The sequence below is a fragment of the Equus quagga genome, chromosome 7, assembly GCF_021613505.1.
Source record: "Equus quagga isolate Etosha38 chromosome 7, UCLA_HA_Equagga_1.0, whole genome shotgun sequence".
Taxonomy (NCBI): Eukaryota; Metazoa; Chordata; class Mammalia; order Perissodactyla; family Equidae; genus Equus; species Equus quagga.
The window spans coordinates 27,248,226-27,271,756 of NC_060273.1; the positions used below are offsets into that span (position 1 = coordinate 27,248,226).

Consider the following 23,531-nt stretch of genomic DNA (forward strand, 5'->3'; position numbering starts at 1 on the left):
AAAAGATGTCACAGTCTCAGATGCCGCCACGGAGAACTGGCTGCTCTGGAGGCAGGGCATGTCTCCCTGTCATCTTACCCCACATCTGGCTGATAAAGCTATGACTCAGGCCAAAAAGGCCCTCCTCAACTGCCATCCAACAAAGCTCAGAGCCTTCCTGTAAAGAAGTGAGTGACTCTAGGTTTTCAAAATGAAACTGTGTCCCCACTGATTTCTAATGTAATTTTATAATAACTTTCACCTCACCTCAAACACTCCCAACACTTTTCAAGTAGTTCCCAACACTTCTGAATTTCTCAGTCCCCTCTCTAATGCCTCATTCCTAGTCTTTGAAATGCTCTGTAACAAATATGTAAATGTAACCTCAGCTTGTCTCAGTTATGTTGGGGGCAGGGAGAGCAACAGAAGAGCTTCCCAGGACATTACCTTTCAGAATCTTGGAAAGCAGATCACATTAAAAAGTTCGACAGAGAAAATGAAAAAGGCTAGGAGTACAGCCCACTAATCACATGGCTTGGTACAGGCACCTGAGAAAACTCAGTGAAGAAAATCTGACACACTCTTCTCCAGACAAAAGTTCTCCACCCTGACGACACAACAGAAATACCCTGGGGCGCATTTAAAGTTCTGAGGAGGAGGTGGGGGCTCCTCCACCCTGCCACAGGTATGGGGACTTTTTTAAACGTCCCCAGGGTATTCTAACGTGCAGCCTGGTTTGAGACCCCCCTGCTCTAAGGCTTACAGTTGACTCGCTTCCTCTTCAGACATAACAAAAATAAACTACAGTCTTAAGAAAAGTATGGTAAAACGCTAAGGTTTGTTAAAGCTGGTGGTGGGTTCACAGGTGTTGGTTATGTTATGCTTTATACTATTCCATATCTATAAAATATGGAATATAGTCCTACATACACATACAAACACAATTTTTTACACAAATACCTTTTAAAGCAAATTCACCACATATTGGTCCTCAAAAGCACAAGAACTAAAAAGATGGCTTTACATTCCTGAAGAGTATAGGCGCTGGTGGTGTCCAGGGCTTTTACTTCACTGAGAGGGAAAAAAATCAGGACCAATTCATTTCAGTCTGCTGTCTTGAAAACACTGGCCTGAATTCTGTAGTACACTTCACAATACAGGTGTTGAAAAATGCTCCAGTCAAACTCAGCTCAGAAAGACCAAACATATCTGCTTAACCAGAAATCCATCTAAAATGAGCAGAGTTGCCAGGACTGAGCTAGACTGGCTGTGAAATCCTCTATATAACCAAACATTTGCAGACACGGAAGTGGGTTGTGACAAGACAGTATTACTCCTAAGGCTCAGTCCTAGAACCATCTTAAAATGGAAGCAGGAAAAGCATATTCCAGTGAATATTTATCCAGAGACAAACCCACCCCCCTCCTGTTCATCAAGGAGACAGGACACGTCCTGTAACCAGTCTGGGCTCAAATCCCAGCTCTACAACTTCCTAGCTACATGACCACGGGGAAATTATTTAACTTCTTTGAACCTCAGTTTCCTCATCTCTAAAAGGATAACATTACCTACTTCACACGGATGTTGTGAGGATTAAAGGTGATAATGCTCTAGGTACAATGACTATCACACACAGTGAGCCCCTGGTAAATGTTAGCTAGCAATTATTATCACTGTTTGTTATTAAAATTTTTACCCAAATGAGGTTGATTCTGGCACTGAATAAACAAAGCTACTTCCCAGTTTGGGGTGATCAGGCATTGGAATTCTGCATATTCTTTTTTTTCTGAGGAAGATTAGCCCTGAGCTAACTACCGCCAATCCTCCTCTTTTTGCTGAGGAAGACTGGCCCTGAGGTAACATCCATGCCCATCTTCCTCTACTTTATACGTGGGATGCCTACCACAGCATGGCTTTTGCCAAGCGGTGCCATGTCTGCACTCAGGATCCAAACTGGTGAACCCCAGACCGCCGAGAAGCAGAACGTGGGAACTCAACCGCTGCACCACCAGGCCGGCCTCCAAGAAATTCTGTATATTCTCGAAGTGTGTACTCTGGGAGACCCATACCCATAAACAGGAAAGGAAACACAAATCGTCCAGTCTCCAAAAGAGATGCCCCACGGCACCTAGGGCCTGGAATGCTGGCATTGAGGTACAATAAGAAGCTCCCATAAAGGAATACAACATGTGAGTTCTAGATCTTGTCTTGTTTTAACACCAGCTGGGTGATCTTGGGGAAGTTCAAAGTCTTTTTCAGTTGGGAAATGAGGGCTTCAGACAGTTGTTTTCAGCTGTTTTTAAGCTTCTCAAGTCATTAGGGTTTAAAAGTCAAAGCTCCTATGGGCCTATCCTCCATCTCTGCTCCTCTCCTCCTCACTCACTCCATTCTAGCCATCACAGCCTCCTACAGTTTACTCACACACCAAGCCACTCCCTCCTCAGAGCCTTCACACTTGCTCTTCCCTCTCCTTAAATGCTCTGCCCCTGGCTATCCATGTTTCTTGCTCCCTCACTTCCTTTAGGTTTTTCCTCTAATATCACCTCCTCAGAGAGGCCTCACCTAAACCATCCTCTATAAAACTGCACAAACGCATACACATACAAGATTCTAACTATCATATCCTTACCCTGCTTAAAAAAAAAAAACTGTCACCACGAAACATACTATGTATTGTTAATTATTTACAGTATGTCGCCACCCTTCTAGAATATAAACTCCATTAGACCAGATATCTATTTCTCTTATTCACTACAGCATCCCCTGTGCCAAGAACAGTGCCTGCCTGGCACAGAGAAGCTACTGATAAATATTTCTTGAATGAAAAAATAAACAGAAGAATCCTGATACATTTTTCTTCCCAAAGAGAATCTTACTCTAAAATATAAAAAAGGAAAGGCAGAGCTCTGGTTGAATGAGGTCAGGGCCTCCCCTCAGCTGACTTGGTGTCCCCTGAGGTGCCCAAAAACCACTGCCCAAATGATCTTCAAAGACACTTGCTGATCAGAAAGTCTCCAAGTCCATGTTATTTCTGTTAGACTCCAAAGAGAAACAGTAAATATGATGAATGACTTTCCAGTCTGTGATTTCACTTACTATTCACTGGCAGCCGCATAAAGGGCCCTGAAAATTTGAAGCATACCACCGCCCAGGACTGTTTTATTTCTAATATACCTACAACCAAATAGCAAGCATGTGTGGAGGGCCAAAAATAAAAATCCAACTCCACGGGGCAGGGGGAGCAGGGTGTCTCTTTCCATGCCCTGTAACATGGTCCCTGGACCTCCAGGACCTACCACTGAGTCTCTAGGCTGCAAGAATATCACTGCTTCTAATGGGATAAGGAAAAAGGATGGTGGACTCGGGACCCATGTGGAGACAGATGTTATACAATGGAGGATATAAATCTGGGCAACATGGCAACCACATGACCCTACTACTAAGTCTCTTTTTACATATAAATGACCTCCTGGCTTAGCCTGCTTTGAGCTTACATTCAGGAAAACAGAAGTTGAAGGAGTATTCTAAAGAACTCTGTACTGGCATGAACAGTTATAAGAAACACCCCAGAGAAGCCTACTGGCTACAATATTATGATGAGTTCTTATACACAATTGCATAGGGAAGATACGAAAAATACTCTGCAATCAAGTAAATACGACCTTTACAAATCTTTATCATCCAGTCTAGCAGTGCTGAAGTAAGCAAGAGTTGTCGATTGAAAATGTGGTGACCCATTCTCTAACCACTGTAATCTAATCCTTAAACTAAAAGACAATTTAATGCCTTAACATGTCTGTATGTTTTCTAATGACGCCATCGCTGTCAGCATACTACAGGAGTGCTTCTTAGAAGATGGAAGTAATGACAAAGCATATCATTGGGAAGACAATTATATGCAGTACTAACCAGTTTACAATGGCCATATGGGCTGTATTTCAACAATGTAATTTCCAAATCAACCTGAGCATACATATTTCTCTGCCCTTAATCCCAGGTACACCATACTAAATAAGAGTACAGATGAAATATGGGCAGCAGATGTAGAAATCTACAACAAGAATGCTAAAGTAATGTTCATCTGTAAACAATAAACAGAGGGTATCCACTGTTCTGAAGCAAAACTGACACCCATCTCTGCCAGTCCATCTTCACATTGTTTCCTTAACCGAAAACATCACAACAGGGGTATTACAAACTACCAGAGGGGCAAGGAGAAACAAAAGGAAAAGTTAAAAACACATAGTTTCTACGTAAGTGTTTACAATTGGAGACAGGCCCCAGAGGTAATATAGAACTCATGTTTTACAAATATATGAAATTCAGGTATAAGAGATAACTTTTAAAACCCTGGACTTAAAAGTGTAGTTCTATTACACTTGATTTTTACAGTTACAGTTAAATTTCAAAAGACATGCTTTGACTTGGGTCTCCTCTACAATCATAAACTCAGTTAAAAACTGAAATCTACCATATTTCCATTTTGGATGTGCAAAAGTATAATTGCTCATTGAAGTAGTTGGAGAGAGAGGGGCAAGACTGCATGACTCAGAGCATGGAAGTTCCAAGAAGAAACTGCCATCTCTCTTCAGAAAGAGAGAGGCTTTTCAGAGAAGTGTTTAACTTGACTGATGTTCAGAATCCCCCAGAAATCTTTTGAAACTTCAGGCCCAGTGAAGATATTCTGTGTGTGTGTGAGTGAGTGTGTGTGTGTATTATACTACTCCCTAAGGGATGGTCATCAGTCAGGTCTGAATCCCATAGTCCTAGAAAACAAACTGTGTGGAGGCCCATCTTGGCCCAGAGGAGATGAGGAGGAGGCCTCTCAAAATGTACAGTACTCTAACCGCAGTTGGGATTTCCATAAGAAGCAAAGCTAACAGTGACATTCATTAGCATACTCTTTGTAGCATAAGCAAACCTCTACAGGGTGGAGTGGGGAATAGGGGAGAACAATTTACAAATGTGCTTAGAATAATAAAAGGAAAAAATGACCAAGGAAATAACAGACTATTTGTCACCAGGTATCTTCAAAGTTACAGATACCAAAAAAAGCAAAAAACTATTTAGCATGCTCTTACGCCGAGAAGAATGGAATACCTAATGGTTAAAAAAAGAAAAAAACTAGCACTAGCAATAAGGTCTATTTTATTGTGGAATAGATTGCCAAGAGAAGTGCCACTTCCTAGAACAGTTTTAAAACCAAACAAGACAAAACACTTAGGAAACTGTAGCAAAAAATGAAGCTTATACCCAGTGACCTTTTGAGAGGGTGCCAGTCCCTTCTCCAATTTTACACGTCTGTTCCAGGGAGCAGGTGTAAGAAATCAGTGAGATAAGTATTTGCAAGGGTTTAGTAAACGGCACACCCTAACCCTCAATATTATGAGCCTGAACCCTTGCCTTTGGCAAAGGCTTAATCTACCTAAGCAATATAACCTGGTCAGATTTTAATACAGGGGGAAAAAAGTGAAAAGAACAGAGAAGGGAAGAAAAACAAAACAATAACAAATATGCTACAGATGTACCGTATGAACGGCAGCCACCTACTGTGAGCTCCAGATTTTAAAATAGAAAATACATAAAGAGCTTCCCAAAAGATGATGAAGTACTCTCCCCTCCCTAAATCCTTTTATTATATGCAGAAAATTCTTTGTAACCAAGACAATTTTCAGCAGCAACAAGGAACAAATGTGGTCTACCAAAGACCCATGTGGGACTCTCTCACAAAATCAATCTGTATTAAAAAGAAGAGTGGAGGGGGCCGGCCCCATGGCCGAGTGGTTAAGTTCCTGCACTCCGCTGCAGCAGGCCAGGGTTTCGCCAGTTCGGATCCTGGTCAAAGACATGGCACCATTCGTCAGGCCATGTTGAGGCAGCATCCCACATGCTACAACTAGAAGGACCCACAACTAAAATATACAACTATGTACTGGGGGGATTTGGGGAGAAAAAGCAGAGAAAAGAAGAAGATTGGCAACAGTTGTTAGCTCAGGTGGGTCAATCTTAAAAAAAAAAAAAAAAAAAAAGAGTGGAGAGGAGTAAAAAGCGCAAGCTTTCCAGTCAGGCAGAAACCGCCGCATTTCCTGCCTCCCTTGTACTGACCCTGAGGTTGACTTACTCTGAGATTCAATTTCTTTCACTTGTAAAACAGAGATATCATTCACTTCTTCAGAGAGTAGCTCTAATGAGACAATGAACAAAATTCCGAGTACAGAGTAAGTACTCAGTAAATAGTAGCTCCCTTTTCAAAAATTTCTTTTCATGGAATTTTTGTGGAAATAGGTCAACTAGTAAATAAGCATTGACTGAGCACCTACTATGCATGGATTACTGAGTAAAGGAAGCAACAATTCTGAGAACCTCAAATATCCCAAGGAGAATGTAGAGAGAGTACAGAAGCTAAAGGCAAAGAATAGAGGGAAATAAAACAATACATCAGAAATACAGGAAGAAAACTCAGGCTCTCTTTTCCAAGGTTCCAATCAGACTCCCAAGTGACACACAATAAGCCATTACACAGTATATAACAGACCACGAAAAAATTAATAGCACTTGAACTTCCCACCAGATCTCAAATAAAACCCAGAGTATATTGTATCATGGTCAGCACTTCCAAAAACCTGAGGCTGGCCTCAAGATCTCAATCCACGGGAAAATCATTTCAGAAAGATGAAATATTCTCAAAGCTAAGAAATAAAGCATTTTTCTGACCTAATCCATTTCCCAGCATTGAGACTATCAATAAATTTAAACTTTTACTATTATTATTATCATCGTTATCATCTGTGATTCTAGAAACAGAATCGCTGCAGACAAAATTAGTTCTGGGTTGAAATATAGATAAAAGGTTGGCTTTACTGGATAGGTTTTGAAGTCTGAATGATTCAACGTGGAAAGTCACATTGCCAAAAGATTTAACAACTTTTCAAAAACGATCAAGGGAGCTAGAAGCAGTGTAGATATGCTGAGTTAAATACAGTTTTTGATACTTTCCAATATTATGTAATACTACTTTAAACACAGAAAATATTTCTGGAATCATATTATACTTTGATATTTAAAAAGTCATATTCCTTCAACTGAAGGTGACCTGGAACAATCTGGTCCATTTCTATATTAGACTAATAAAACTAATTTTAAAACAACACAACTGTCTAACACAGCAGGTTTCAACATTCAAGTGTGAAATCGCACCTCCCAACACACAGGCTGAATTATCCCCCTGCCTCTCACCTGTAATTATCATTTGCTCCCTCCCCAGGTGGCTCTCAGCCACCACACATCCTCCTAGGCTCACATCTGGAAATATAAACTGCCTCTGGGGCCTCATATGCTATGGGAGTGAGAGGGAGGACAAAAACAAAAATTTTATGCTGGCTTAGACAACTTCTGAAAATATCTATTTTCAACACACAGTATAAGAGCAATTTGATAAAATTAAAACACTCCTGTGTCACCATGGTTAACGATAAGAATTTTCCAAAGTAAAAAGAATAAATTTACTTCACAGTTCCTAAAGAGGCCAGCTTCTTCCATTAAGCCCAATTCCAAAAATTTAGCAAGGGATCTTTCATCAGCTGAGAGGGCATAATTAGATGTTTTGATTAAAGCATTTTCCTCCCCTGGTTAACAAGATATAACAGATGTCACTGACTTCCCTAATAATAATACAGCCCTGCATTTGGCATCTTTACAATTTTTAAACTGAACTGTCATACAGAAAAATTATAGCTAGAGTGTCTCTGTACAATCATGACTCTGAAGTGGTTATGACATTCCTGGACTCCCCAATGAAACAGATATGGAAATCATGTTCCATATTCATAGCCGCAAGCACTCCTTAGCACGCACTTGAAAACCAACCCCTGAAATCTGAATGATGCGGGCTTATTCAAATCACCACCAATTATTCCTGGAAGCACCGACCAAGTGAGATATGAAACCTGAACAGAAAATGCAAATCTCACAGTCACTTTCTTCCAGGAACACAGAGAACACATGCAGAAAACTATCTCAGGGAAAGCAATGCCCATCTCAAGAGACCTACTCTACCAAAAATCCCAGCTTCCCTGCAGATAGGAGTACTGTACTTCACTAAAAATAAAAAAAATTTTTAAAGGACTCATTTTTCAGAGCAAGATTCCCCTGGTGCATTTGATCCAACTTACAAAAATTCGATTTACACCAATATTGCCAACATATCAGTTTGGATAGAGACAGGCCTGCATTTTAAATGGGTTGCAGGCTCTCTGATTGAAGTTCAACTCAAACATCCTGGTTTAACAACTCCATTAATGACATCGAGCACAGATCCAAAGATTACTCAGCCCCTTTGTCAGTCGCATGTGTTATTTATAGGACACTATATCAATCATGTCTTCCCCTTATTATTTTCTACCTTTTGGTCCTAAGCTATCTGGTCTGCCAAATTAATACATTCCATTGATGCTGCAAATCTAAACAATGCTTGATAAAAGATTAATAAAATAGTTGGGTTCTGAGCAACCACATACACACCCAGGGAAATTCATCAATGTCTTTTTATTTGCATATTTGGCTGACTGCCCCCTGCAGCAAATATGTAAAGCACAATGCTCAGGTATACTGGTTTATGGTTTGCATTTAACTCAGGGTGTCAATCTGCTTCTGTTTTAATTACATCCATCTTGATATGTTATTACAATCTCATGAAAACTTCTTTTCATTATATGAATGACTATAAATATAAACATATGACAAACAGTTGTTATAAATTTTCTGGTTCAGCAATAAACAGGCAAGATGCCGTAGCCAGTAGGTCATGTGGATTTAATATTTTGAGTCTTTCTTCTTCAGAAGAAAAGTTTGATTGTCTTCAACTCAACCATTCTCCGATGTTCACTTGTTTCAAATGTTCTGTTACCAATGTTATTAAATTGCTCTGAGTTTCTCTAGATTGCCAGGCTGAAGAAAATGTTTTATCCAAAAAAATTACGTTAAAATTTTAAATGGGCCACATTAAGGTCATCTTATAGCCAAATAATTATCTTTCCACTGGACATTCAAGGATGAGAAACCCTCCTATCATTATCTTAATATTTATTTTTTCTTTTACATCCTCATTATGGGGAGTGAGGGACGGTGTTAAAAAAGACTTATGAACCTACAGAGAAAGGCCAATGATACACTGGGGGAAACCAGAATGTGTTTAAAAGGTTCTTGATACTGAGTAATAACCAGAAATTTTCTTAGAAAAAAACGGGAAGCTTTACAATCATGGGTGCTCATCCTCATTTGTAGTATTATTTTTGTTTTTAAAAAACCTCCTTCCAACATCCAAGTACTGAGGAGCAGTCTCCTAGATTCACTGGATAACAGTGAGAGCCTCTAACTCCCAGTGTGATCTTGAGCAAGTCAATTAACCCCTCTGGGCTGTGTTTTCATTTGCAAAACGAGAGGTAGAACTACACATCACTAAAGACAACATCTGTGCCTCTAATGCCACTCAGAGCTTAGAAAGCACATCAGCCAACAATGGCTGCAGTGAAATGGATCAAAAGACTGCTTTGAAAAAGTTGAGGTACTAATTTTAGGATAATACTTATTAAAGATGTAGCTCTGCACATTTATCTCAAAACGGTAATTTTCAAAAATAAGCAAACTGATCACACAAATGAGGAAGGAGCAAACTTTGCAATATGCAGCAACGCACAATACCAAACACTTGTGTCCCCTTTTGCCCCAGTGAAAGTATAATTTTACTTGAATTATATAAAATCACTTGTTAAAACAGCACAAATCCAGGACCTTTGTTATTTTTGCCAACTAAACATGTAAGAGAGAATGGGTGGGACACTGGAATTTCTGATATGTGGCTGGAAAACGAGTGATAATCTAATGCTCAACTAATGTTTCATCAACATCTTCATTCTCTTTCTTAGTTTTTTTCTTTACTTAGTTTTTAACTATAGAAATCTATTCATTGAAAAACCTTTAGCCAGCAAGCATAACTGTACAGAGACTCTAGCAAACAAAAAGTCTCCTTCAGTATAATATTGAGAGAGAACTGCAATACTAAACTCTCTGAATTCCTCTTTTCATGCTCTAAAATATCACTGCCATCAGAAACTTTGCAGAAACCTAAAATCAGGTTGACAGGTTGGTGCTGTGGTGCAGCAGAGGATAGATGTGGGGACAACATGGAAAACTACACCTCTCGGGTATTACCACAACTTGACCCTGCATTGACTTAAACCCTGTCCCAGATTCAGAATTTCGTGGCACTCTGAAAGTATCAGATTTCAGCATATAACCAAGAGTCACAATTTGTCTTCACAGGCTGTGCTTCTGTATCGAGCCCAGGTCATTTCAAAATGCTTTGGTTAACAGCAATCACACAGTACCTGCAATTTGAAGGTTTTCAATCCTTCAGTGAATCCCAACCTGCATTAGCCATTTTCCATTACTTAGAAACTGTGGGTTTTTCCCTTCTCCTGTTGTGACTCCACTTTACTGCACTTGGGTTTTCCAGGGCTCTGAAGGTACCAGGAGGTACAGCACCATGAGGTATAGTGGCAAGCCAAAATGACAGTACAGTCTTTAAAAATAAATTTTGTATGTAGTTGGTAATTTGTGGTGTTTGTTCAGGCAAACTCTAACTAGAATTCACATATGAATGAGAAATCAGAATTACAAGCTGTAACAGCCCAGAAAACTGTGGCAAGTGATTTATTCTCACAGTGCTAACATCAGAATCTCTCAGACCAACTGTCAAAGTTCAATAATGAAAGTTCATAATTTTAAAGATTCCAAATTCCGTCCACAACTTCCTTAACTCATTATCATTTACTAATTGCACTCCTAATTTTGGATAGCTCTACCTCCATAAAGGAAAAAAGGAGGGAAGGAAGGAGCGAAGTTGGAAGAAAGGAACCAGGGAGGTTGGCAGGCAGCGGGTGGGTGGGAAATGTACTGGATCCTAAGATGAGACTGCCATATACACTAATATGGGAAATGAACACCTTCAAAGAAGGCAGCAATACACATGATTTCAGGCTACAACTCCCCTTGCAAAGGATAGAATCAGAGACCTGAGGAGGACTGAGACACAGAAGTCTGTGCTTCCCTAGTCTCTTTCTAAGCGAGCAAAGGGAGCCAGACCATGTGAAATCCACTCCTCCCCTCCTCAGTTACTAACAACCCAAAGAGGACCTATTCTTTGTGATGTTACAATGATAAGTATGGACTGCACATCCCCTACCCTGCAGGCTTGTTAGAAGAAATGAAGGAAGAACACAGCTCAGATTTAGAAGAACAAAGACAAACCTAAGGTCTCGCCAGTCTTAAATTCTATGCCCCTCTTTTTTTTGGGCGGGGGGGGTAATGCATTCATCTATTCATGGAATAGGTACAGATTATATAAAAAAAAAAGTTGTGATCTAGCTAACAACATGCCTAAATGGTTTTTGATCCTCTCTTGTTTTGGGTTTCACCAAATTAATTACCATCTTGCTCTTCCACAATTCATTTATCTGAAAGTTTTCAAATCCACTCTAATTTTTTCAGAACTTTCTCAAATGAATAGCTGCTATCCTATTACCAAGTTCTTTTTCCTATATATACAGATTATTGGGTTTAATCCTAACCCTGAAGAATGTTTTTCTTGAGGAGAAAGAAAAACCTGAAGCACTTTCACACAGTTAGGCTACATTTAGCATATTAGACTCAGCAAAGCACAGGGGTAAAATAAAATCTAAAGCCACTAACCCACTATCCTCCACCCTCTGCATGTGGGCACATGCACACAAACATACACACACACCCCTCCCCTCCATCAAGAAGTGCTATAGATCTTCTATCCAAAGGCTTCCAAATCTTGTAGCCATTGGGATCTAAATTATTCCTTAACAACTGGCCTCAGCTATTATTTTCTCAGTTTGGGGACTTTATTTTTAATCCTAACATTCTCTCAAACTAAATAATCGCCATTTATTTTTGACAGTATATAGAATTCTTGTATAGAAGTCTCAGAATCTCTTTATCACCCTCAACGCTCCTTGAATCATTCATGTTGAATGCTCTGGGGTTTTTTTAACCCCTTTTCAACAGTGAAAGCTGGAAAACAACACTCTCAGAAAGGATCAAAGACTAATTACTCACTTTCATTTTTTAAATTTACTGATTCACTTACATCCTGTCTACTTACAAAAAACATCTGAAGTAGTTAATCTCAACAGCTAACAAGCCACATGGAATTATCATATCACAATCTCCTACCTCATCTCACATAAATACTCCTAAAGTGACGCTCTGCCTTTTACAGTAAAATACTGAAATTCAGTAAGTACAGTAAAATACTTGAATTCATAACCAAGCACATTATTCACACTCTTTCTGCAAACTTCTCACCACCTAGGAACTCCTCAGATCCTAAAGCCATGCACACTTTCAGAAGTGAAATGCTGGAACTGACCCATTTACTCTGCAGTCCCATCCCAAACTTCTCAAAACAGAGAGTGAAAAACGCAACGGAAACGTAGCTCCACAGCTTTCCCTGCCTGTGTAACAGCAGAAGGTTCTCACCTTTCTTAAACAAGCACTTCATACATAAACGAGCAAAGGCAGATAACTTGAAACCTTCATTTTAACATCAGTGTCAACCTCCTTTCTCATCCAACCTTCTTTCTCAGCTTGCTAAAAAGCAGCAATATATGAAACCAGAAGGGATCAAGAGAGGATACAACATACTGGCTGGAGGGCAGCTTGGTGGCATCAGAATTGGGCTGCTATCACACTGAAAGAGCTATTAATGAGAATCACTCACCAATACTCACCTCATGGTGGGGTTGCTAAAAATTAATGAAAGGGCTGACACCAGGCAGGAAAAGGGAACAGGAGGAAAAGTGGACTAATTATCATTATTTACATCTCTCACTCTCCTTGCCACTCCCACTTAAGCAGCAGCCTCCACTCCAACTTCAAACTCCTGTGCCTGGTTTTCCAAGTTGTCTATCATCAGCCCGCTCACCCCAGACCCAGAAATCACCAAGTTCCAAGACCTGGAAGGGACCTCTGAGATCTTTTCCAGAAGTTCCTATACTGGATTCTAGATTATGGATTACAATGCCAAGAATAAAAGTGCCCTGTGGTCAAATAAATTTAGGAAACAAGGTACATCTCACTGCCTTCTTTGATATTTCAACACTCACATTCACATAATAAAAGACTTTTAATCCTGGCAGAACAAGTCACCAGTTTAATTTTGTCTAGCCCATGAAGTTCCAAAACTATGTGAGGGTAGATCACATTTTTTTTTGGTCTGGAACACAACCTATGAACAGCCGGTACAGCTATGTACCCTTCCAGTTTGGGTACCTAAAGTCTGGCTCTAAAACTACCACTTCAAACCTCTCAACTAACGAATAAAGAAAATGACACTTTTAGCGAGTGACTTCCCAAGGTCACTAAACTAGTAAGGACAGCCAAGCCTGGAATGCGGGTCTCCATTGGTCTCCTAATTCCCTAACAAGCACTCTTTACTGACACAATTTTACACTCTTTTCTACCAGCCTTTCCTTGTCCCCAAGCCCTAATGAATAGCATTTTCTCACTCATCCTGTTTCTGTGCCTTCTTCACTATTCCCTCTTCTCAGAATGCTCCCCCCAAATCTCCCACTCCTTCCCTATCTATCCAAATCACTTCAACCTTCTAGGCCCCATCTTTTCCAGGAAGCCTTCTCAAACACTTCAGTCTATCTCACTAACCCTTCTCTGAAAGCCTATTGCACTTAAGTGGTATTAGGCAATTAGGTTCCTGTTTCAAAATCATTTCATAGGTGCCGGACTTAATTTATCAACTAAACTGCACACTCCTTCAACAGGCTACATATATTTTAGGTTTCTTTGTACTCTTTCTGGTACCTTGCACATATCAAGCACTCCATAAATATTTGCTGACTGCTACAAGGAGCATGATTAGTGTTGTTTTTCAAGCAAGTGAATAAGTGAGATTTGACCATAATAAATAATTAGAGCCTATTAACATGGAATGTTATAAGTACATCAAATTCTGTACAGCCTGTTTATGCTACTGATGGGTGGGTAAACCCTGAAACAGCTAGGAAATGAAGACCACATGAAAGTGTTGGTTTGATCCTCTACACACCAGAAATGAGTCATCCTTCATTTTCACAAGCCTAGAAAGCTCCACTTGGTGTCCTGTCTGCGAATCCCATCAATTTCATCTTCGCTTCCCTTGGTCAGTTATACAAAAGGAGGCTGCACTAAGAACCCAGTACACAAAAGAGGAGTGAGGGGGAAATAATGGATTTGCAAAGTCAAATTTTCAGCCATGGTGCTCACATGGGTTCCTAATGGAGACTACACAGAAAGAAACCCAAATAAAAACAAAAAGGCACTATTATCTGGCACAGCAGGGTCACTGACAGTCTCAGAACCCCAACATTTCCATTTATACTTTTTTGCTGGAAGCCATTTCAAAAAAAAAGGCACAATATCTGGGGATATTCACTCTCAATCTGTTATTCAAAGAATACCCAAATAAAAAATACCATATCTAAATGGTAATTCTGCTTCTCAAATGCATAATGAAAAGAACACCATGTTCAACTTTAGCCTCCTCACCTACCCTCTTATCTTCCATCATGAGACTCTTCACAATCACGTACTTGAACTTCAGGGCACAATTACTCAAGACAAGTGTCCCTGCAGAATATGAAACTACCTCAACCAGTTCCACTGCCTGTAAAGTGTGGGATTTCTCAAACTATCCCCAAAGCTTTCATCTTCTTACATAAGTACCCAACAATAGTTTAAAAATAATATAAAAATGCAGGTTCTCATTAGGCAACTTTCTTAATTTTACTCTAGTATTAATAAAGCCACAGTTGGACTGGAACAATTTATATTATCACATTTCGTTATGAGTTAGGAGCCTCTTTTTTTAAAAGGGAAGTCAAAATCAGCTACTCAGGACAAAATCAAGGAGTCAAATAATGTGTCCATTAACACCCAAAGCATGCTACTCCACAGTTTGCCAGCTCTGAACCAACATAAGCTTCAAGCCTAGCAGTACAGGTCAAATTTTTGGTTTCTTATCACAACATCATACCAGCAATATCCTTGATGATACGTGCTGACAACTTTTTTCATTTCTAAACGAAGGCACAAAAACATAGTATGTATTTAGGATAACTCTTAGCATCTAAGATAATTCTTAAGATTTAAAAGCACTCCTCTAACACACATTTCTGTCCAAGTTCATAGTTCAGCTGCCTGTTTCCTAACAAGCCCTCACATTCTTGGTGATAGTTCAGTAAATCTTCCAAACCAAATACAGTGGGACATTAGAGGTTTTATTTTAATGATCAACACACATATAGGTTTGACAATCCAGTGTGGACACAAATGTGCAGCAAATAGATCTACTTTTTCCCAAAGAACTAGACATACAGGATGATTTTTATTCCTCACTGTGATTTTAATCTTAGAAGTATATTTACAGCTTTCCTACAAAAGTTGGGCCTCTTAAATGTGAACACTGACAGGACAGGATATTTAATGACATTAGGGAACTGTTGTTAATTTATTTATGTGTGATAATAGTACTGGGGGGTTTTGGTGGGGTTTTTTTTTAGTCATTACCATTTAGAGATACACATAGAAATATTTACATATTTCTCATCACATCTGCAAGAGGGGAGTAAGTAGATGGGATATAGATGAAACAAAATGAGACATGAGTTGGTAGTTGAACTTGGGTGTCGGGTACATTGGGGTTTATTATACTGTTCTACTTTGTATATGTTTACATTTTTCTATAAAGTTTTAGGGAAACCTTTTAAAAAGTTAGACCTTTTAGACCTACACACAGATATATAAATGATATTTAGATACAATGGTATTCAGCTAACCAAAGGAACCTGGGTTTTGAATCTAGAAAAGTAAACAAAAAAAATAATCACAGCAAGGAAAAGAATGATACTAATGGCACACTTTAAACTTGGTCTTCTTTAAAATTAAAAGCTTTTTATGCCCAAAAGAAACTAGAAGGGGCACATTTTCTATCAAAAGCCAAATGGATAGATATATACATCACAAGCCCAGTCAAACATCTATTTATTAAAAGTAAAACCATCAAAAACAACTGCATAAGTTCTATCTATCTCTACTTGGCCTTCAAAAATGTTCATGGGACTCTGCAGGCCCCTCTTGCTTACTTACTGAGAGGGGCCACACAGCAGCCCAGGATAACCATGTAGAAAACAGAACCACTTGTAACCAGCTCTTACAAATACCATCCTAACCAGCCATAGATAGCAATGGCGAACCAAATTCTAGGCAGCATTTTCTATTAGGATACAAGCTGCCACTTCAATTCCTATTTTAAAACGAGAGAGAGAGAGAAAGAGGTCACACCGTACAGTACCCTCCCATCTTGGTGAAGTTAAAGTCCCAGTTAGAATTATCCTAAGAAGTAGTGAGCCTCAACACGCAAGACAAGTGTGTAATATCCACTTTTGCCTTATTAGGCACCAGTTCTAGAAGCAACGTGTAACATTCAATCACTAATATCAAAATCTTTGGCCACCAATACCATCAACACTACCCTCCCTTGCTCCCCAACCACTGGCCACTATCCACCACCACCACCACCAGAAGTCTAACTAGAAAGCAGTTCAAACAGAAAAGAACAACACTGACAAAAAGGCTTCCTTTTTAAAAATATTTAAACCTGACACTTAAGCACACACACATAACCAGCAATCTAAACCTGTACAGTTACTACATGTGAGATTTAAGCTGTCATTAACAAAGCTTGCATTTGAACATCACAAACAATACCATAATAACAGCAAAAAACCAAAGGGAAAGGAAAAAGTTTCCTTCAGGAACCTCAAACCACCACATCAGGTGCATGAAAGGCTAGAAACCAACTCCTATCTTGGTTTGTGCTTAAGAAAGCTGGAACAACTCTGCAGAATCTCAAAACCTTGTGTGTGTGTGTGTAGTGTGTTGGGGGTGGGGATAGGGAGGTAGGGGGAGGAAAAAAGGGGGTTACGTTTAGAGAGGCCAATGACCTATCACAGCACCAAGTCAGATCTGTCCAGGTAAAGAGAGTTTCTGCCTGACCCCTACACAGTCTCCCACTCCACCCCCCAGAAGCTGGTTAGCCGGCAGGAAAATGTGCATTTGGAAATCAACGCTGCAGGTGCCCAAGGAATAAAGACACACATACACACATACATACACACACACATACACACAAAGCCAATCAGAAAGAGGAAAAAAAGAAAAGAAAATTTAAAAAAAGGAAAAGGAAAGGGACAATTGGGTGACAAGCCCTTCAGATAGCAGCTAGGATTTTATTCTTTCCTCCCATCAGTCCTCCCTGGTGTATCTTTTTCTGTGCTTTAAACAAATTGCTCATGTACACACACACATGTGCATATGTACGTGTATAGACAATATTATAATTAACCCTTTCTGTAATAGAGCCCCATAAGGAATACAGAAATATTCCATCCTCTCCTCTCTTCTCTCCCCTCCTCCCTCCTTTCTCCCAACCAGGAGAAAACGCCCCCTTCTCCAGCTTCACCAAAAAAATTTAAAAAGGCAGGGGACAGGGACAGAGAAACCACAAAACCCCATCAGTCTCGGGTCCCGAGGACACCCAGGAAAGGTATATACTATACAGACACACACACGGACATATGGCTCTGTAGAAGGCACACACAGAACCGTCCACGGGCACCCCAAACCCAGAAACAGACTTCCACCAGCCAAGAAGCCATGATTGGGGAGAGAGAGGAGGAAGGAGTACGGGCAGAGCCCTCCGTGGAGGGGGGCGCATTGTTGTGATGCCTGAACCCCTTTCTATCTGCCCATCTGCTGTGGAGGGGGTGCGGAGAGGGGGCGCAGGGGAAAGGCGAGCGAGAACGAGGAAACGGAGACCAGGCACGGCTTCGCGATTCCCTCCTGCTGCCTGTCTGCCCGCGCCCCCAGCCCTCCCCCCAACAATAAGACCTCAGCCTAGACAGACAGACAGACCAGAGTGCGGCGGGGGAGGCAACAGAGCCAGGCGCAGCCGAGTGGGGTCGTGCATAAAGGGAAACCTGGGGGAGGGGGTCCCCCTTACCTCCAGCGCTTCAAAAGTGACAAAGCTGGTCATGGCAAATCCATCAATGATGTCCTCTTCGGCCGAGGTGGACTCTCTCCGCTTCCTTCGCGGGGGTCTGGGCCGGGACGGGGCGGAGGACGGGGGCTTCCCATTGTCTTCCTTGTCGGAGCCCGACGACGAGGCAAGCGAGGGCGCCCGGGTCCGGCCAGCCCCGCCGCCGCCGGCCGCGCCGGCCCCCAGCCCGCCCCGGGAGCGCCTCTCCCGGTCTCGCTGCGACCGCGACCGCCGCTTTTTCCGGAGTCCATGGCCCCGCGTCGGGCCATCCATGGCTCTGCCGCGCCGGGGTCTCCCCGCTCGCCGCCTGCCCGCCACAGGCTCCGGCCGCGGCCACACAAAAAAATTGACACCAACCCCTCCCTCCCCCTTCTCGGCTTCCCTCCGCCCCGAGGAGGGCGCGGGGGAGACGGCGGCCGAAAGAAGGGAGAGAGGGGAAGAAAGAGAGGAGAAAGAAAAGGGGGAAGGGGCGGAGAGAGGGAGGAGGGACGGGAGCGAGGGCGAGAGGCGAGGAGCCCAAGTGCGGGGCTACCCACAGCACCGAGGGTCGGAGATTCCTGTGAGCGGCGCCGAGCAAAGTAATGGCTGAACACACAGGTCTCCTTTAGAGGAAAAAAAATAACTCACCAAGCAGGCAATAAATCAGAATAGCGGAATGCTTTGATCAAGAGACTGGGAGGCTCCTGGGAGCCCTCCCCGCGGCCATTCTCCGCCGCGCCCCCCGCCCCCCGAAAACGCCGGCCCCCCCGATGCAAAATCGGGTCCGAAAAGGTCGCGGGAAAGTGGGGGCAATGAACTTCACCCGCCCCTAGCGCAGGAAAACACCCCCGCCGCCTCTCAAACACGCCTCAGAGAAAACTCACTCCCAGGCTCCAAAATTTTTAAGAAATGCATCCAGGGGAGGCCACGGCTTCTGAGCAACCTGAGAGGGACGAGACCCCCCAGGGAGGGAAACATAATAATGAAATAACGAGAAGGAGAGCGGACGAAACTGGAAGAGGTGGAAGAGAAGGGAGGTGGAGGAAGGGAAGGAGGATGCTGGAGCAGTTGTGGGGTATGCTTTTCGGTCTTCGAGGGGGGAGGAGAGGGAGATGAAAGAAGAGAAGAAGCAGATCCTGACGCTGCCACCCACCCCCCTCCTCAAAAAAATATTTTTTCCAGTCCCAGGGAAGAGGTCACCGTTCCTCAAAAAAGGGAGGGGGTGAGTCAGTCGACAAGGAAAGCAGAAAGAAATCTCCAGCGGGAGAGACACCGGTGTGCCGCCGCCGCTGCCTCTTCTCTTCGCCTAGCCCGAGGGAGAAGCGCGGCCAGGAAGCGCCGGGAACGCCGCTCTCGCCGCCGCCGCTAACACTGCCGCCGCCACCGCCGCGAGAGCCCCGAGCCGGAGGGTGCACGGCGTGTCCCCGGGCGGCTGCAGCGGGAGCCCGGGCACGGCCCCATCCTCCGCCCGCCCGCCTCGCTCAGCTCCCGCTCCTCCCCCTCCACGGCCGGCCCACCCCCGCCGCCGCCCGCCTCAGCCCAGCCCCGCGCCCGCACGCGCGCGCGCGCGCGCACCCGCCCTCCCCGCGCCTCTCTCGGCGCGCGCGGCCGCGGCCGGCTGGATCACGTGGCCTGCCGGGCTCCCTCCTCCCCCGCCCCCTCCCCAGTTGTAGAGTGTGTAGAAAGCAAAAGGCTGGGGGCCGGCCGCGCTCGCGAGCCTAGGGCATGCGCGTTGGGGCGGCCGGGCCTGCGCACTGGGGGCGGAGGGGAACCGGGAGTGGGGATCGAAGGGGGACTGGGGTGTGGAGGGGGCTGCTCGCGTAGGGTCGATTGCTGTCTGGTACAGTTGGCGCACGAGGGTGTGGAAGCTGCTAAATGATCCCGCCAGTCGCACCGGGGACGCGTGCGGGCCACTGTCCCCAGTCTATTCCGCGCGCCCATCTCCGCACCCTCGCACCCTCCTCGGGACACTTGTCCCTCGACTCCCTACCCCAGGCCCACCCGAAGCACTCGGGCCACCTTCTCGGGAGGTCCCCAGGATATTTTCCTGGGGCGACCTGCGCAGCGAGGAAAGGAGGGATTTCAGAGAAGGGACACAAGGGGGGATTCCCTGGGAGGGGGGTGCGACGGCAGACCACAGATAAAGGAGCGGGTGCCAAAGCGCGGGCCTCTGCTCCGCTGGGGGGCACTGGGAGGCCCCATGGGCAGAGTTGGAAACTTTTCCTCCACGTGGTAGCACAACCCGTGGCCAAGTGACTCGGCACCCGAATGACCTCTAGGCCCTCCTCGCCTTCAAGCGGGGGCCCCTGGGACGCGCGGGCGGCTTTGGAGCTGGCAGCGTGAGGTTGTGCTGCCGGGGACCGAACTTGAACCTCGGCAGCGGCGCGCGAGGGGGCGGGGCAGAAGCGGCCAGAACCGCCGCAACCCTGAGGACCCGTTAGACCCGCAAAATTCAGTCCCAACCACGGCGAGCTTCCTTTATTTGGGGGGAGCGAGGTCTTCCTGCTTTTCCTATCACTGCCCCTGCTCCCGCCGCAATGTACCTGATGCTTATAAAAAGTTGTATTAAAGAGCCGACTGCAGCCCAGAATCGATCAACAAAAACGACCAGCCTCTCTGGGTAAAATAGCTGTGCGTTTTTCGGAGCACTGGAATTGATCTACATGGATCAGAAAGACGCCAATAGCCCTCTCTCACAAACCGGTTAGGTACCCGCTTCAATTTCTGTCTAGGCACGTAAACACCATGGCACATCGCCGCTTACCCCCTGTAGCCTACACTTGGGGAGGAAGAAAAGGAAAATAAACTGACATTTTTTAATTGCTCACAATGGGCCAAGCACTGTACTAGACGCTTTGTACGTGATTTCCCCTCTTTAGAATCTAAATCTGCGCGTTTTGATAGTACTACTAAAAGGAAGTGGCAGAGAAGACAGTAAAGACATGACAACCTGACATACCCAAGACTGACTGATTCATTTCTCATTTAGCGATTCTTGGGGCCTACTACGTACCAGGCACAATTCTAGGTGCTGGGAATACAGTGGTACACAAAACCAGAGAAGGTCCTCCCTCTTGGATCTTATGTTCTAGCAGGCAAGCTTCACCCGTCTTGCACTTCGTGACACAAATTAATGGGTTTTTTTTCCCTTGTTTTAAGTCACGCTCCTTCAGCATCCCCATTTCTGGACCCCAAGTCTGGATCTTTATGAAATCCAGTTCGGGGACGGGATGCAAGGATCCTGGGAGCCAAGAGGCAGGAGCAAAGAGAAGCAACCACTGAACTGTGACTAAGACTTGAGCTCCCTCTTTCTCCAGGGAACAAACCATTTGACCTTAGGCAAAACTCTTGAATGACTAGTTTTCTCATTTTGTAAATCAAAGGGGTTCCAGTAAATGTTCAAAAAGTTCCCTTTCAGGTCTACCACTGGCCTTCCCAAAAGATGACATCTTTTCAAGTAGATTGTGTGCTTTATTTTTTGAGAATAATGACTGATATATGGGATCTGATTTAATTTATTGGGAACACGGTGCGACCTTCCAAAATTACCTACCTAAAATAACTGCCCCTGGAGCAATTAGCTAAGCCAGTCCCTCTGCACAGTGTAACAACTGTGTTAACTTCTCGGATGCTGTCCCAGCAGCTGTTAAAATCTGCTGAGGTTATCAAGCACATGCCTACAAAAAAAGGCAACTTCTTTGTAATTTAAGGCAAGAATCTCAGCTCAGTTTTAGGATTTTTAGGAATGTGAAAGATGCCTTAGATACTGATAAGTTCCAAGGAAAACTAGGAACTACTATTGCAGTTACAGTCACTTTTCAACAACTTTGGGGGTTGGGTTAGAAGAAGGTGTGAAATTGGCAAATATAATAAAAAGTATAATATTAGTGACTTTCTGGAGTAGCCCTTGGCATTCTTGTCTTTAAAGAGTAATGTCTGGTAGGAAAGAAAATGGATGGTAATGCACTGCATCCCAGAACCTTGCCTCTGGCAAGAGTAATTTGCAAATGCATTTTGGGATAATGTTTAAATGATTTTTTTCAGAGTTCAAGTGTAGTGCTCACTGGAATTGGTAATGCCTTTTGGGTCAGAGTCTCAGTTTCCTTCCATCAGAGAATTAAAATTGTTTGTGGATTGTATTGCCCATATTTGTTTTTAATTTCTCCATATTAGCTATGTTGTAAGAGCTAATGATTAATAACTACTATATAATAAGCTTACTATATGCCAGGCACTGTTCTCAGTTGCATTAAAATAATATCTCATTTAATTCTCATAAATTTTAAGAAAGGTTTCATTATACCAATTTCACAGTTGAATAAACTAAGGCTTAAGAAGGTTAAGCATAGGTAGCATAGCTCTTTAGTGGTAAGCTGAATTTGGTCTGAGTGACTCCAAAACTTGTTCTCTTAACGGTTATGCTGAAATCTCTTCCTCAGAATGATTCCTCAAGAAATCAAATGCTATATATGTAGTACAACCACTTTGGAAAACTATTTTGCAATATCTACTAAAGTTAAAGATATGAAAACCCTATGACTAAGCACTTCCTTTCCCAGGAATATACCAATGTCAAATGTATACCAAAAGATATCTGTTAAACAGCTCAGGGAAGCACTGTTTATAATAACTCCCACACTGGAAATAACCCAAATGTTCATTGACAGTAAAATGGATAAATGATTGGTGATATATTCATATAAAAGAATACTGTACAACAATAAGAATGAATAATCTGCTTCTAAGTGCAGTAACATATCTGAATCTCAAAAATACAATGCTAAATGAACGAAGTGAGACACACAAGAGTATTGTACAAACCAGGCAAAACTCCTTTATGCTCTCAGAAGTCAGGATAGTGGTTACCCTTGAAGGGGGCTAATGACTAGGAGGGGGCATAAGTAGGATTTCAGGGAGTTGATCAACTCCTATTCTGTTTCTTAAGCTTGGTGCCGCTTGCATGTGTGTGTTCAGGTTGTGAAAATTCATCAAGGTGTACTATTATGATATATGCACTTCTCTGTAAGTATATTATGCTTTAACAAAAAATCTAAAAATGCTATGTATAAATGTAGAGGGGTATTGTTTGTGTACATATCAGTACCTATATAATACTTTTTTCATGTATTAATTACACTATGCAAGTGCTCATTAACAATAAGATGGATAAATAAGCTATGGTTTATTCACACACTACTGTACAATGGAATACTGTATAGTAAGCCAAAATAAAGCATAACATATCATCAGATTTCTTACTAAGTAGAATGAAAAATAAAGCTTAAACTTGAAATGGGCAGTTTGAATGAGCTCGAAATTCATATCAGTAAAAGCTTAGGTGAATTATTTGCCCAAAGATTGTAATTGATAAAGGGTAAAGCTAAAGAAATAATTCCGA

The 23,531-nt window shown here is 42.8% G+C and overlaps 1 protein-coding gene across 5 annotated transcripts in view; it reads right to left on the reverse strand.

The window, feature by feature from the left end:
* AUTS2 (activator of transcription and developmental regulator AUTS2) overlaps positions 1–19,605 on the reverse strand; it is a 1,146,910-nt gene extending 1,127,305 nt beyond the window's left edge. For 4 of the 5 annotated variants that reach the window (XM_046666257.1, XM_046666259.1, XM_046666256.1 and 1 more), the window contains exon 1: positions 18,119–19,604. In XM_046666257.1, the coding sequence (XP_046522213.1) occupies positions 18,119–18,427 (309 nt within the window). In that variant the 5' untranslated portion in view covers positions 18,428–19,604. Of the gene's footprint in view, positions 1–18,118 lie in introns of all 5 variants that reach the window. The other variant, XM_046666258.1, reaches the window with a different exon arrangement.
* Positions 19,606–23,531: the final 3,926 nt, after the last annotated feature.